Below are 15,369 nucleotides of genomic sequence, written 5' to 3'. Positions count from 1 at the left end.
AAGTTTAATTCACGTATATTTATAATTTTTTTAGTATATTTTGACAGTTTTGTACATTTTAGCTTCAAAAACAAGGAAAGTTTAGAATAGATATTACCAGACAAAAGCAAGATAGATTAGTAAAATTAATTTTATCTATCTAAAAAACCTGTAATTTGTTGTAAGTTAATATAATATGAATATGAATTTATTCTTTTAAGAATTTATTTAAGAACAAATTAAGAACAAACTAAGTTTCGGTCAAAGACCTCGTCAGTGCTTAAATAAATCTAAAAAGATATGTGACAGTCATGGAAAATAGCATTTAAACAATTAAATTAAAATAAAAACAAATTTTTACTTAAAAACTTTACTTAAACTTTAAAACTTTACTTAAAAACTTGTTTTCTTAAAACCAAAACATATAATAGTATGGATATATAAAACTTTCTTTGGCAAAGCTACGAAAGTTAGCGAAACATTTTCAGCAACACAAAAAGTATTTTATTTTATTTAAATGACTATTTATTTTTATATATGTAACGAAACTCTATTAATTTGTTAATAAGCTAGCTTAAAGAAACGCTACATAAGAAGATAATGTTAAAACAAAAACGTATAAACGCATCCGTCTAGATAAAGATCACTAGAAACGATCGAGAAAAAGTAAACCCAGTTAGCAGAATTTTTCTTGTAGTGAGTAAAAATCTAGTAAACACGAATATTGCATAAAAAGGGTGGCACTGTAGAAAGCGCGCGCATGAGTGCCGGGAAAGAATGTGCTGCACACCACCAACAAGAGGCAGAAATTCGAAGTATTCGTTGCGCAAGACATACGAGAGAAATGCGGAAAAATAGTTAAATCCGAAATCGGTACTTTTGTGCTACCGATATGTCTGAAGACTCACTTTTTTGCACTTACGGTGTACATTTGACGTCCGCTTTTTTCTCAATCTATTTCATAAGACTTATATTTGTTACAGTACTTACAGTTTCAATATTAAGAAGTAATTTTCTATTGTAGTAGAAACTTTGTTTAAATTTTTAGGTTGTAAACAGGCTATTCATAAAGTGGCAAAGAAATAAATTTGGTTTAATATTGAGTGCTAGTGTCAGCTATGTTTTTAGTTACACTCAAATCTATTTAGTTTTTCTATCTACTACAAAGAGATTAAGTTAAACTACAGAAAAAAAAACAATCAGATATAAAACAAAACTACAAAAAACTAATACAATAATGATAAAACATACTATTTAAGTTTTCTAAATAAAAACGATCACTATTTCATATATAGTAAATAAAGTTTTATAACTTAAAAATTTTTACTTTATATAATAGTTCATTTGCTAAAAGCGTTTATGTATTTAGACTAACGTTTTAATTTAATTCTAAGTCGCTTAGATTGTATGTATTTTAGCAGTGCTCAAGTATTTTTTAAACTTTTTGTTCAAAAAATTACAATGTATCAAATTATTTTGTTACTATTTTGGTCATAAAAATAATTTGTTAGGTATTTCTACATTCTAAAAGTGAACTATTGATTGTAGCATTTTAAAACTTAGACTTTATACCGAATAAAGCGCTTACTTAACTTTATTTTAATTTCAGAGTTGCATTTTAGCAATTTAAGCAAAGTTAGTAGGTACAAAAGGACACTGCTTTTTGTCGAATAGAAAAAGCGTAGTTTGAAATCATGGGTCAGGCATTAAGCAAGTCACCTAAAAAGTATAGCGTCAAAAAAGAAGCGGTGGCGGAAGATCTAGTTGCTAAAGTTAGTTTCTTGAACTCTTCTTTTTTTACAATTTTTTTAGATGTGTATATAATTTAGATAGTTTGAAATACAAATATATTTTATTTGAAAATATATTAAGTTTTCAGTTACTAAATTTAATTCTTTTTAACGGATAACATTTTATCTATTGTAATTAAAAGATCAGAGTTCGTCGATTTTCGAGAATAGTTTTGTAAACAAACTAGTATTTCTAAAAAATAAATTTAAAGTTTCCATTGCAAACTGAAAAAGTTAATATAAAAAAACATTTTAAACAAGTTTGTTTCGGGTAACAAATTAAAGAACAAACAATGTATTACTTTTATATAAATTCATTTTGTTTCATGTATAAAGTAAAAGTTGTATTTTGCACCGCATATTAAAATAATTTATGTTTAATATACTACGTTGTAACATACTATAGATTTTTCTTGCGTTTACAGTCTAGTTTAATATAACATGACTAAACCAAGTTGCTTATAAAAATATCTTACAATTTATAACAAATATTATATTAAGTTGTTAATAACTTGTAGACACTTTATAGCATAAGTAGACTCATAAAAGAAACTGTATTAAGATAAATCTTATAAACTACTTCATCTTTAAGATTTAAAAAAAAAAAAAATTATGAAATTTGTGCTAATTAAATTTCTGAAAGATTTTATTCATAAGATACAATTTTAAAAAATAAAAGTTTATATCGCATGAAGTAAAAAACGTTTTTTTGCAAAGATTTCCGACAATCTTTGCTTGTTTGGATCTATAGGGTATAATTTAATATATATTATTACGTTAAGTATTATAAAACTATAGCTAAATTAGAACAAATATTTAGATAACTAATTGTTCAATGTTTTGAAGATCTTTACAATGTTTTTATATGGAGCTCTAGGTAATTTTTGAGCACATTATTAGTTAAAATTAAATGGAACAAAACTTTAGAAGAAACTTAAAAATTACAAATAGTTCCAGTGTAAGTAACAATGAAATTTATAAACTTAACGATTTTGATTTCTATAGGAAGAAAATGAAACAGCAGTAGAAGAAACAAATGGTGAGGTTGCGAACGTTGAAGAAGCTGCAAGTCCTTCTAAAAAATCAAAGTTTAAGTTTCCATTTTTCAAAAAATCTAAAAAGGAAACAGTACAAGAAAGTGTAGAAGAAGCTGCTCCAGTTGAAGAAGCCGCTCCAGCTGAAGAAGTCGCTACAGCAGAAGAAGCCACTCCAGCAGAAGAAGCCGCTCCAGCAGAAGAAACCGCTCCAGCAGAAGAAACCGCTCCAGCAGAAGATGCAGCTCCAGCTGAAGAAACAGCTCCAACAGAAGAAGCTGCTCCAGCTGAAGAAGCATCTCCAGCAGAAGAAGCTGCTCCAGCAGAAGAAGCGGCTCCATCAGAAGAGGCTGCTCCAGAAGAAGAAGCTGCTCCAGCTGAAGAGGCTGGTACTAGCTCAAAAAGAAAAACACCTAAAGCTTTAAAAGGCTTTAAAAGTTTTTTCAAATCGATCAAGAATAAAGCTATTGGTAAGAAATCAGATCCTGCACCAGTAGAAGAAGCTGCACCAGTAGAACAAACTGCTCCAGTAGAAGAAGCTGCTCCAACAGAGGAGGTTGCACCAGCAGAAGAAGCTGCTCCTGCAGAAGAGGCTGCACCAACAGAAGAGGCTGCACCAGCAGAAGAAGCTGCTCCAGCTGAAGAAGCAGCTCCAGCTGAAGATGCTGCTCCATCAGACGAAGCTGCTCCAGCAGAAGAAACTGCTCCAGCTGAAGAAGCTGCTCCAGCAGAAGAAGCTGCTCCAGCAGAAGAAGCTGCACCAGTTGAAGAAGCTGCTCAAGCAGAAGAAGCTGCTCCAGCTGAAGAAGCAGCTCCAGCAGAAGAAGCTGCTCAAGCAGAAGAAGCTGCTCCAGCAGAAGAAGCTGCACCAGTTGAAGAACCTGCGCAAGCGGTAGAAGCTACTCCAGCTGAAGAGACTGCTTCTGTAGAAGATGCTGCACCTGCAGAAGAAGCTGCACCTGCAGAAGAAGCTGCTCCTGCAGAAGAGGCTGCACCAGCAGAAGAAGCAGCACCAGCAGAAGAAGCAGCTCCATCAGATGAAGCTGCTCCAGCAGAAGAAGCTGCACCAGTTGAAGAAGCTGCACCTGCAGAAGAGGCTGCTCCAGCAGAAGAAACAGCTCCAGCTGAAGAAGCAGCTCCAGCAGAAGAAGCTGCACCAGCAGAAGAGGCTGTTCCAGCAGAAGAAACAGCTCCAGCAGAAGAAGCTGCACCAGTTGAAGAACCTGCGCAAGCGGTAGAAGCTACTCCAGCTGAAGAGGCTGCTTCTGTAGAAGATGCTGCACCTGCAGAAGAAGCTGCACCTGCAGAAGAAGCTGCTCCTGCAGAAGAGGCTGCTCCAGCAGAAGAAGCTGCACCAGCAGAAGAAGCTGCTCCAACAGAGGAGGCTGCACCTGCAGAAGAGGCTGCTCCAGCAGAAGAAGCTGCACCAGCAGAAGAAGCTGCTCCAACAGAGGAGGCTGCACCTGCAGAAGAGGCTGCTCCAGCAGAAGAAGCTGCTCCAGCAGAAGAAGCAGCACCAGCAGAAGAAGCAGCTCCAGCAGAAGAAGCTGCACCAGCAGAAGAGGCAGCTCCAGTTCAAGAAGCTGTTCAAGCTGAAGCGGCTGCTCCAGCAGAAGAAGCTGCCCCAGCTGAAGAAGCTACTCCAGCAGCAGAAGTTGCCCCAGCAGCAGAAGTTGCCCAAGCAGAAGAAGTTGCTCCAGCAGAAGAAGCTGCACCAGCAGAAGAAGCTGCTCCAACAGAGGAGGCTGCTCCAGCAGAAGAAGCAGCACCAGCAGAAGAAGCAGCACCAGCAGAAGAAGCTGCTCCAGCTGAAGAAGCAGCTCCAGCTGAAGAAGCTGCACCAGTTGAAGAGGCTGCTCCAGCTGAAGAAACTGTACAAGCTGAAGAAGTTGTCCAAGCAGTTCAAGGTTAGGCTTCGTAATTTTTTTGGTAAATTAAAAAAAAAAAGTTTTTTTAATGCATGCTCAAACTTTTATTTTAGTTTTACTAACCAAACTTATTTATTTTTTTTATTATAAGAAAATTTAGGTAATGCGAGACTGCACATGTAAATCATTAAAAAATTTAAATTACCGTCTAGAAAAGCCTAAACAAAATTTATAAATATATCATTTTGTGTACTTTCTTAGCATTTTTTTATTTTCTTTTAATATGTACACAAACCTTTGCTGACACCAAAATTAAAGGAAATGTTGAACAAGAATTTTTACTTTTGTTGGTAAAATAGTTAGTTACAATTAGCTATAAAAGCCTGTTATAAAAAAGAAGTAATTAGTAAGATATAAATGTAGGTAAAGCCTTGATTTAGAATTGATTCATAAAGCTATTAAATTTTCAAAGTTTATTGATTTTTTATAGACGATTATCAAAGCCGTTTTGTTGAGTTAAAGAAATTCTGGGACGAAAAGCAAAATTTAGAAGGTAAGAAGCAGTATTAGAAGCCTGTAGTAGCAAATTATCAGACTGTTAGCTTGACAAATTAGTATAAGTATTGTAACTGCGTAGGAATTATCTAACCAAAGTTTGTAATATATAGGCTGTTTCTCGCTTCAATAATAAGCTGAAGTTACTTTGTTTTTATCAAATACCACTTATTTTAGCTTTTGCATGTAAATTCTAGTGATTCGCATGTATTTATTTTATGTCAAACGTCTTTGTTACGCATGTTATTGAAACTATTTACTTCAATCAAATATAAAAATTACACTTTAACTTTTTTTATTTCATGCTTTAATATCTTTTTTTGTAAAACCTTAGCTCAAAAGTCAGAAGAAAAAAGTTAATACTAATTTAAACATCCTACGATAACTAGTACATTAAACTTTATCTTACAAACAAAAAAGAACTATATAACAATTAATTACAATGTAATAAATTTTTACCCGTTTTGAAACTACATAAAATATAGAATAGCTTTCTGAATAAGATGAACATAATTATTTAAAACTTTCCTTTTTGTTTGTAGTTTCTGATTTATAAAAAGAGTAAAATTAATTTGTGACTGTTTAAGAAAAATATTTTATATATAATTATATAATTAGTATGCAATTGTTTGCATTTTAGAAATAAGTCATTAAAATGAGATTAAATAAAGAAAATTATATTCAAACCTTTTTTTTAAGCATACTGTGAAATAAATATAACTAGCTTCGACATTTCTTACTTACTATTCCAATAAAATACTTTGTTAATTTTTAAAAAACTGAAGAGTTTTGTAATTAATTTGTAACTAAGCAGACTTATAACAGAAACTTGTTCGTTAATTTATATATGTTTAATACAGTTTTAGTAAGGATTGCAACTTATGAAGTATTACAACTAACTACATTGTTTTAAAAAAATTTGTAGTTGATATTTTTACCTGCTTTTTTTGCTTTGGAAACTATGACTTTAAACATGTTACAAAATTTCATTTTAAAGTATTAACTTTTGCTACAGCTTTAATAGTACAATATATAAAATAAGTATCGATACTAAGTTATGCAACATAAACAAATAATTTAAAATATATCATCTAAAATATAAAAAAGATATTTTTTTTTGTTACTAAGGATTAAAACTTGGTAGAAGTTTTAACTTAACAAATTTCATAGTATACTTTTCAGTTTTAAATATAAATTCTTATTAATACCTTTGATGTGTGTAAACTTAAATTTATTACATAAAACCTTATATATTACACTATTAATAGACTATGGGATTTATAACAACATTTTCTTAATGTATCTACAGATGAAGCTACTCCAGCAGAAGAAGCTTCACCAGCAGAAGAAGCTGCTCCTGCAGAAGAAGCTGCTCCAGCTGAAGAAGCTGCTCAAGCTGAAGAAGTTGCCCCAGCTGAAGAAGCTACACCAGCTGAAGAAGCTGCACCAGCTGAAGAAGCTACTCCAGTTGAAGAAGCTGCTCCAGTTGAAGAAGCTGCTCCAGTTGAAGAAGCTGCTCCTGCAGAAGAAGCTGCTCCAACAGAGGAAACAGCTCCAGCTGAAGAAACTGCACCAGCAGAGGAAGCTGCTCCAGCAGAAGAAGGTGCACCAGCAGAAGAAACTGCTCAAGCTGAAGATGCCACTCCTGCAGTAGAAGCTGCTCCAGCAGAAGAGGCTGCACCAGCAGAAGAAACCGTTCAAGCCGAAGAGACGTCTCAAGCTGAAGAAGCTGCTCCTGCAGAAGAAGCTACTCCAGCTGAAGAAGCAGCTCCAGCAGAAGAAACTGCTCCAGCTGAAGAAGCTGCTCCAGCAGAAGAAGCTGCTCCAGCTGAAGAAGCTGCTCCAGTTGAGGAGGCCGCTCCAGTTGAAGAGGCCGCTCCAGCTGAAGAACCTGCTCAAGTAGAAGAAGTTGCTCCAGCAGAAGAAACTGCTCAAACAGAAGAATCCGCTCCAGCAGATGAGGTTGCTCCAGTAGAAGATGCAGCTCCAGCAGAACCTGCCCAAGCACAAGAACCTGCACAAGCAGAAGAAGCTGCTTCAGCAGAAGAAGCTGCTCCAGCTGAAGAAGCTGCTCCTGCAGAAGAGGCTGCACCAGCAGAAGAGGCTGCACCAGCTGAAGAAGCTGCTCCCGTTGAAGAAGCTGCTCCAGTTGAAGAAGCTGCTCCAGTTGAAGAGGCCGCTCCAGTTGAAGAGGCCGCTCCAGCTGAAGAAGCTGCTCCCGTTGAAGAAGCTGCTCAAGCAGAAGAAGCTGCTCCAGTAGAAGAAGCTGCTCCAGTTGAAGAAGCTGCTCCAGTTGAAGAGGCCGCTCCAGTTGAAGAGGCCGCTCCAGTTGAAGAAGCTGCTCCAGCAGAAGAAGTTGCTCCAGCAGAAGAAACTGCTCAAACAGAAGAATCCGCTCCAGCAGAAGAAACTGCTCAAACAGAAGAATCCGCTCCAGCAGAAGAAGCTGCACCAACAGCTGAAGAAGCTGCTCCATCAGCAGAAGTTGCCCAAGCAGAAGAAGTTACCCCAGCTGAAGAAGCTGCTCCAGCAGCAGAAGTTGCCCCAGCAGAAGAAGCTGCTCCAGCTGAAGAAGCTGCTCCAGCAGCAGAAGTTGCCCCAGCAGAAGAAGCTGCTTCAGCAGCAGAAGTTGCCCCAGCAGAAGAAGCTGCTCCAGCTGAAGAAGCTGCTCCAGCAGCAGAAGTTGCCCCAGCAGAAGAAGCTGCTTCAGCAGCAGAAGCTGCCCCAGCAGAAGAGGCAGCTCCAGTTCAAGAAGCTGTTCAAGCTGAAGCGGCTGCTCCAGCAGAAGAAACTGCCCCAGCTGAAGAAGCTACTCCAGCAGCAGAAGTTGCCCAAGCAGAAGAAGCTGCCCCAGCAGAAGAAGCTGCTCCAGCAGAAGAAGCTGCTCCTGCAGAAGAAGCTGCCCCAGCAGAAGAGGCAGCTCCAGTTCAAGAAGCTGTTCAAGCTGAAGCGGCTGCTCCAGCAGAAGAAGCTGCCCCAGCTGAAGAAGCTACTCCAGCAGCAGAAGTTGCCCAAGCAGAAGAAGCTGCCCCAGCAGAAGAAGCTGCTCCAGCAGAAGAAGCTACTCCAGCAGCAGAAGTTGCCACAGCAGCAGAAGCTGCCCCAGCAGAAGAGGCAGCTCCAGTTCAAGAAGCTGTTCAAGCTGAAGCGGCTGCTCCAGCAGAAGAAGCTGCCCTAGATGAAGAAGCTACTCCAGCAGCAGAAGTTGCACAAGCAGAAGAAGTTGCTCCAGCAGAAGAAGCTGCTCCTGCAGAAGAAGCTGCCCCAGCAGAAGAAGCTGCTCCAGCAGAAGAAGCTGCTCCTGCAGAAGAAGCTGCCCCAGCAGAAGAAGCTGCCCCAGCAGAAGAAGCTGCTCCAGCACAAGTAAGTTAACTTTTATACTATTATAAAAAAGCTTGTTCAAAAGAACTAAAGATAAATTTATTTGTAGTATTCTTGAAGTTTTCTTTTTAAATAAAGACTATTTTATATAATTTTAAATATGATATATAAACAAAGTAAATTTATGTCACTATAAGCAACTTTTTTTTCTTCCAATCAATAGTTATTAACTCTCCACTTTTAGACTTAAGCTAAGGTAAAGTACTACTGATATATAGGACACGAAATTTTTCTCGAAGTTCTTACAAATCAATTTTTTTACTAAAGGATTTGTTAGATGTATGACAAGTGATAAATATTCAAATTAATTGTATTATTAGCAGAATCATTTATAATACAAATCTAGCAACTAAAGAAATTTAAAACTCTGGTTTTCTGGTGTTGCTTTTATATAACTTACTAAAGTGACACTAAGAAACCACCTTATATTTTACTTTTGAAATAGCTACATATAAATTTTGTTCGCTTAGAAAGATTAGTTAATGTTTCTTATTTATGAGCTAATATTTGAAATCAATCAAGTTTAAAAGTATTTCAGATGTCCAGATAAAAATTTTTGAATACTTAAATCTGAAAAGTGTTTTGACGAAACTTGAAATGTTTTATAACAAATTATCGTAAATTTAATGATGTTATAAGTACAAAACCGCTCTATATACTTTTGTTTTCTAAAGCGATATTTTGCCTTAAGCGAATTATTTTCATCTTTCTACTTTGTCAGTAAACTTTAGGGGTGTGGCGCCTGCTTTTCGCTAGCGCAGAAGACTTTTAAATCTGGAAAATATCACCGTGCGTGTTAGTTTAGCTACAACTAGAATTGGCAACCCAAGTTGATTAAGAGCTTAACTCGCATAAAACGTTATACTAATTACTGTAGAATTTTTTTTTTTTTTATGAAATAGTGCTAATATACTAAAATACCGAAATTAGTTATTCAATTTAATCACAGTCTTTAAACTTTTAATTTAAATTAGCTGAGTTCCTTTCACAAAATAATATTTACTTAGCTAAGCTTAGTTAAGCTACAGCATCAGCGTATCATAGACTATAAGTAATGTATTTAGATTTTTTTAAACATGAAGTCTAACTTAAAAATTAAATAAGTACTTAACTTTTATAATCTCTAAAGATTTAAATTAAGCAAGAATTACTTTATTATCGTGTTAAAATTAAAGTAGATTAATTGGAGATAGTGCATTAATTTAATTAGCGTTTGAACAAAATAGTGTGATATGAAATCATTAGCAAGTTATTAAATTCATCCAAAGATTGTCAAAATAAAAATTTCTACATTAACCATTATATAAAGCTAAAATTTATTTTCAACGTACTTTTAAATTATTGCATTAAATTGTTTAAATTTGCGTTAAATTTAAACTTCTAAAACAGTGGTTAAATGTTTTTTAATTTTTTATATGAAAAAAGTACTTTTCATGCTTTCGGACATGATAAAACAGTTTTTGTAAATATTTTTAAGGTTTTATAATAAGTTAATTATGTATAAACTTTTCACTTGTACTATTTTTCTGACATTTTTAATTTTTCAAAAAGTTTACAGAAATTTTTCGAATGATTTTCTTGTCGAAAGACCTAATGACATTAAGTTAAAGATTGTTCAAAAACAAATTTCAGAACTAGTTCATATACATAGGCGAGCTAAGTAAAGCGCAAACCCCACCCAAACATACTTTGGTGCTCATGCATGCATGTAAAAGCACTTTAATTGACAATTCAAATTTTGCAGCATCGTTCGTTTATAAGCCAAGTATAAAACAAAAGTGTAGTTAAATTATTTCATTTATTGGTAAAATTTTGTCTATAATTTCATTTCAGCAGACTTTTCAATAACTTACAGAATAATACTTTTTAGACTTTTATCGAGCGAAATTAAGCTTAAAATTAGCTTATGTTTTAACTTTTAAAATGTTTTTAAATGTTAATTTTCACGTAAGTCTATCAGTAAATCTAATTTTAATATACAGCATAGTATGGTCATTGCTCAAAATATATCAAAACATTTAATTAAACTAGCTTATCGAAAGTTTAGAATGAAATTCAGAAATTTTAGCAAGTTATACAAAACTAATTAATAAAATTTTGTTAAACACTATTTTAGTTATGTTAGAAAGATTCTTTATTTAATTTTTAAGTTTTATTAATAAATAAGATGAATCATAACTAATCTCATTAAGTTTAGTAGTAATATTTTTAATTTTACTTTAAACAAAAAATGTTTTTAAACAAATTTAGTAATTTATTTTTCACTAACTGACTTTAATTTTTTAATCATTAAGCAACTCGTTACAAAATATTATAATTGTTTTGTTAGTTTATTAAAAAAACCAAATTTTTTTTATATCATTTATACGTTTTGTTATACTAAAATTGCTTACAAAATTGATATTTAAAATAAAAAATAAAATAAGACAATAATACTTTTAAAACAAAAGAGGAACATTTTGAAACTTATACAAAGTTAACGTTAAGTAAATTGTAAAACGTACTTTAAAGCTAAAAAATAAAGGAAGAAGAAAAAGTTCAAGAAGCGGCTCCAGTAGAAGAACCTGTCAAACCAGCAGAGTCTACTCCAGAACCTACTCCAGAACCAGCACAAGAAGTAGCTCAAGAGGTTGTACAACAGGAAGAAAAACCAGCTGCAGAAACACCAGAAGTGTACGAAGATGCCAAAGAAACACTTGACGACGAACCTGCTCCAGCATCAGGAAGTTCTGTAGACCCAAAACCAGTTGAAAGTTCTGTTGATAGCGCACCAGTACAACAAGTGGTAGAAAAATAAGGAAACTCTACATAGTTGATAAGTACTTAAAGTAAGTTTTGTGGTTTTTAGTTTACTTAAAACCTATTCTGTAACTGAAATATTTATATAGTTTTTTTTTTATCAACTAGTTTTTAATAACTAAAAAAAACTTGTCTATGTTTTTATATTTGTTGATTCACATACTTAAAAGCTGCAAAAGACTGACATCAACGTTTTTTTTACAGTACTGCAGAAGTGATTTTCAGTCGTTCAACTTATTAGCCAGGTGTGACCAGCCAGTAGTTGACGCTAATAAAGTCCGTTTTCTAACTAATTTCAACAAACTTCAAACAACTTAAACAGACAAACAAAATCAAATATTTAATCTGTTTCTTGTTTATGATAAATAGAGGGTTGTTCTTTTGGGGAGTAGCTATACTTACTAATTGCTAAGTCTTTTAAAAGCTGCAAACTAATGTTTTATTTTCCGGTATCTTAGACGTTACCTCTCAGTTATTGCAAGTTGTTTTTTTTTTCATTTTTAGACCCGAAGTGCCTCCATACGTGTTAAAATTGTTTTAAATATGACATACTCTTGTAAATTAAAGAAACAACCCAATTTTTCAATGTTACGATTCTCTTATAAACAACTTTCTGCAACTTAACCGTTTCATATTGATTTAAAACATTTTTCATATTTATAGTTGTTTATCTATTAGTTTAAAAGCAAAAGAACTATTGAAGCAAAGTAGTAGTACAGAATGCCAAAAAAAAAATTCTTGTTTACAATAAATAAGCACATTTGAGATTTTGTATATCAAAATTGCATTAACTTTTGGTAAAAAATACTCACATGATTTTTTTCTTTTCAAAATTAATCTGTATAAAATGCATTTTTTGTAAATAAAGTAATTATTTCGTGCATAATTAACTTGCCATGTAGTAGAATCCAGCAGCTTTTGTAGGGCTGGTATTACTCTTTTACTTGTAAATATTGTATATTTGTCTATATTTTGTTCTTTAGTAGATTTAGCGGCTTTAGTAGTATTTTTAGTTACTTGGCTGCAGTACAACGTATAGTAGTTGTGTCAATTCGTGGTTAGTCCTTCACAGCTGCCTTTTCAGTGTAATTTGTCTTATTTTAAGTTGTTAAATTGTTTTGTTTTTGTTTTTTTTTTCTCTTAAACAAAAAAAGTTTAAGTTTTTCAAATAAAGTGTATAAATTTAGTTTTTATTCCTTATTGATGTTTTTTACTAATTTTTTTAATTCTTACGTTTTACTTCTTTCTCTTTTTATTTTATTTTTCAATGCTTCTTTTTTTTCACCCATTAAAACTTACGTGACTATAACTGAGTTTCAACTGAACACATTTAAATAAGTATACATAAATTTTATTTATTACTGAATACTAAGCTTATAATTTTTTTCTTTATTTTGTAAAACTAATCGAAGACTTTAAGTAAAAATAAAAAAAGTTAACCATTTAAAAAAATAAGTTTTATTTATTTACTACAAACAATATTTTTCTATAATACAAGTACTTCAGAAAGGTATCTTATACATTATAACATAAAAAAAATTGAGTACAGTTATTCATATAAAACTAATCATTGTTTTTTTTATTTGTTTTACAAAAGTCTTCAGTTATTCATATTAAACTAATCATTGTTTTTTTTATTTGTTTTACAAAAGTAAAACATAACTTTTAAGTTTTAATTTAGCAAGTATAGTAAAATATTTAAGTAAGTACAATAAAGTAATTCATCAAATAGTGCTAGTTTTCGGGCTGAAGCATAAAATATTTAGGACAGCTTAGATAGAAAAACTAGGCGGAGTATGGAATTCTTGGTACGTACGACGATGAAGATATATTTATATATAAATTTTGGTATGTAGAGAGTGCACAATCAAGGCAGTGTTATGTTTCTGATGTAATAGTTTAAGTTTGAACGCGCTGCGGTCATCAAGCATTAATGAAATTCTTCTCGATGTCACTAAGAAAACACATAACAAGTTGTGTTGTGTGAGAGGAGAGCAGCTAACAGCCGATTGAAAACAAATACTTCTGTTCTGTAATCCTACTTACTTTAATTGAATTCATGAATTTGTCACGGTTAAGTCATTGTTCTTACTAATTCAAATAGAAACTTAGTTTATCGTTTTAATTAACACGGCAGATTGTAAACTAAATATAGTGTATAACTTTTCCTTTAAACATCAGTAGTGCTTTTTTATGTTTCTGTCATCAGTTTTAAAAGTTTGAAAGGAAAAAAAACAACTAATTGTGTTGTATACTAAATGTACAACTACTTATTGTTTTTAATAGATAATGTATATTTAAAGTTTTAACACTTGTTATAGTACAAATTTGTAACTGAAATTGATTAAACTTAGCTTTAAAAATAGAAACTTTTTTCTGTTTTACGTAGTTTATTGTAGTAAATAAGCAGTTATACGAACGTAAACCTTATATTTTTATATAATTATAAAGTTGTTTCATACATATAAGAAGTTTACCACAAAACTTCACTAAAGTTTAATTTTTACTTAAATGTATGTAAGTGTAACTAAATCTTTAACTTTATGTGTTTTTGTTATGTACAAGTTTAAAATTATTGACAATTATTGTAATTAAAAAAACTAAACGCTAACCCACTTATATTTTTCATAAATTGAAGACACTGTTAATTTTAAACAAATAATAATTTTTTTTTACAGTCAAAAGTTATGAGATATTTATTGAATTTATTACATAAACTTTGATTATAACCACCAAAATTATTTATACATTATCTAAGTTCGTCATTTGTTCTTAGTTTCTATTTTACTTATCTCACTTATCAATTTTATAGTTTTGCCCCTGGCAGCAGATAAAGAAATATCTTGTAAAACAGTTTTTTTTTCAACTTTCTTGATCAAAAAATAGCTATTATGTACTCCTAAACAACAAAATTGTGTATAACATACATTTAAAACGTATAATTAAGTTAAGCTAGTAGTACTTTAATACATACTATAGTTTATTAAACGATATAAAATCGCTTAAAGTGTTTGGTCCTAAGACCTGGTGAACGAAGAACTTTCCGGTTATCTATGTTTAATCATATAGTTCTATCATGTTTAATACTAAAATGTAAAAATTAAGGAAACTAAGTAAGTTTTAGATATTGAAGTTACCAAATATAAACATATTAAACATTGGCCTGCTATTGAACTTAATAAAAACAAACAAGGTCTTTTGCTAAACATATGTTTATAGTAAAAGACCTTGTTGACTTTTTTCAAATATAAGTATACTATTTAAAAGTAGCGTCTTTGTTTAGCTACTAAATATATATCTTAAATACTATTTAAATTTTGCCTAAAGTGTCTACATTTTATAATTCAAATACTATAAGCTGTTTTTAATTTAATAGAAAAAACAAAACTTTGTAGGTAATGAGAGTTTGATGTGTTATTTCTATAATTATTCAATTTTCTATTCTGTTTTTGTTTGTAACAAATTAGGCTTTTTAAATTAAATTTTAGTTTTTCAAAAACAATTCTGTTATAATAATTAGCTATAACCATTATTTTGTTTTTGTTTTTAAACACTATATATCGACAAGCTTGATTCTATATAAATTGTAGTTATATTTAGTTAACAGTTTTTATGTTAGTAATGATGATATATACATGGTAAAAAAAACATGTAGATAGTATCAACTTAAACTTGGTTTCAAACAATGCTGAAATCTATTTTGTTATCAATACAATACAGATTACATAAAAACCTGTATTTATATTTTCTGTAAACAAAAAATATTGAACTATACAATACAACGAAAAAAAAGGTCTACTCTATTTCGATTACATTATGACTTGGTCAATTTAGTACACTAATTGTATACTATATCAAATCATGTACGTTTTTAGGGCATAAATACTTTACTTTAATAGGAAAAAAATCTAACAAATACTAAATATAAGTTGTTCTGTCTTTAAATTCTAAGCGAAACCATAG

At 32.0% G+C, this 15,369-nt stretch overlaps 1 protein-coding gene across 2 annotated transcripts; it reads left to right on the top strand.

Moving 5' to 3' along the window:
- The first annotated feature begins 1,592 nt into the window (after positions 1-1,592).
- LOC145834168 (uncharacterized) lies at positions 1,593-12,709 on the top strand. Of its 2 annotated transcripts, XM_082941533.1 has the most exons (6): positions 1,593-1,751; positions 2,775-4,710; positions 5,162-5,224; positions 6,536-8,589; positions 11,132-11,435; positions 11,611-12,709. In XM_082941533.1, exons 1-5 carry the CDS (start codon positions 1,674-1,676, stop codon positions 11,402-11,404), a joined length of 4,404 nt encoding a protein of 1,467 aa, XP_082797659.1. In that variant the 5' UTR covers positions 1,593-1,673; the 3' UTR covers positions 11,405-11,435; positions 11,611-12,709. The 2 variants fall into 2 exon arrangements, with proteins under 2 accessions (XP_082797659.1, XP_082797660.1); XM_082941534.1 differs by lacking the exon at positions 5,162-5,224.
- Positions 12,710-15,369: the final 2,660 nt, after the last annotated feature.

The sequence above is a fragment of the Thalia democratica genome, chromosome 4 (assembly GCF_965202585.1).
Source record: "Thalia democratica chromosome 4, ktThaDemo2.hap1.1, whole genome shotgun sequence".
NCBI classification, from domain to species: domain Eukaryota; kingdom Metazoa; phylum Chordata; class Thaliacea; order Salpida; family Salpidae; genus Thalia; species Thalia democratica.
Note: the sequence above shows the minus strand (reverse complement) of the source record. Positions and strands in the feature narration are given on the sequence as shown.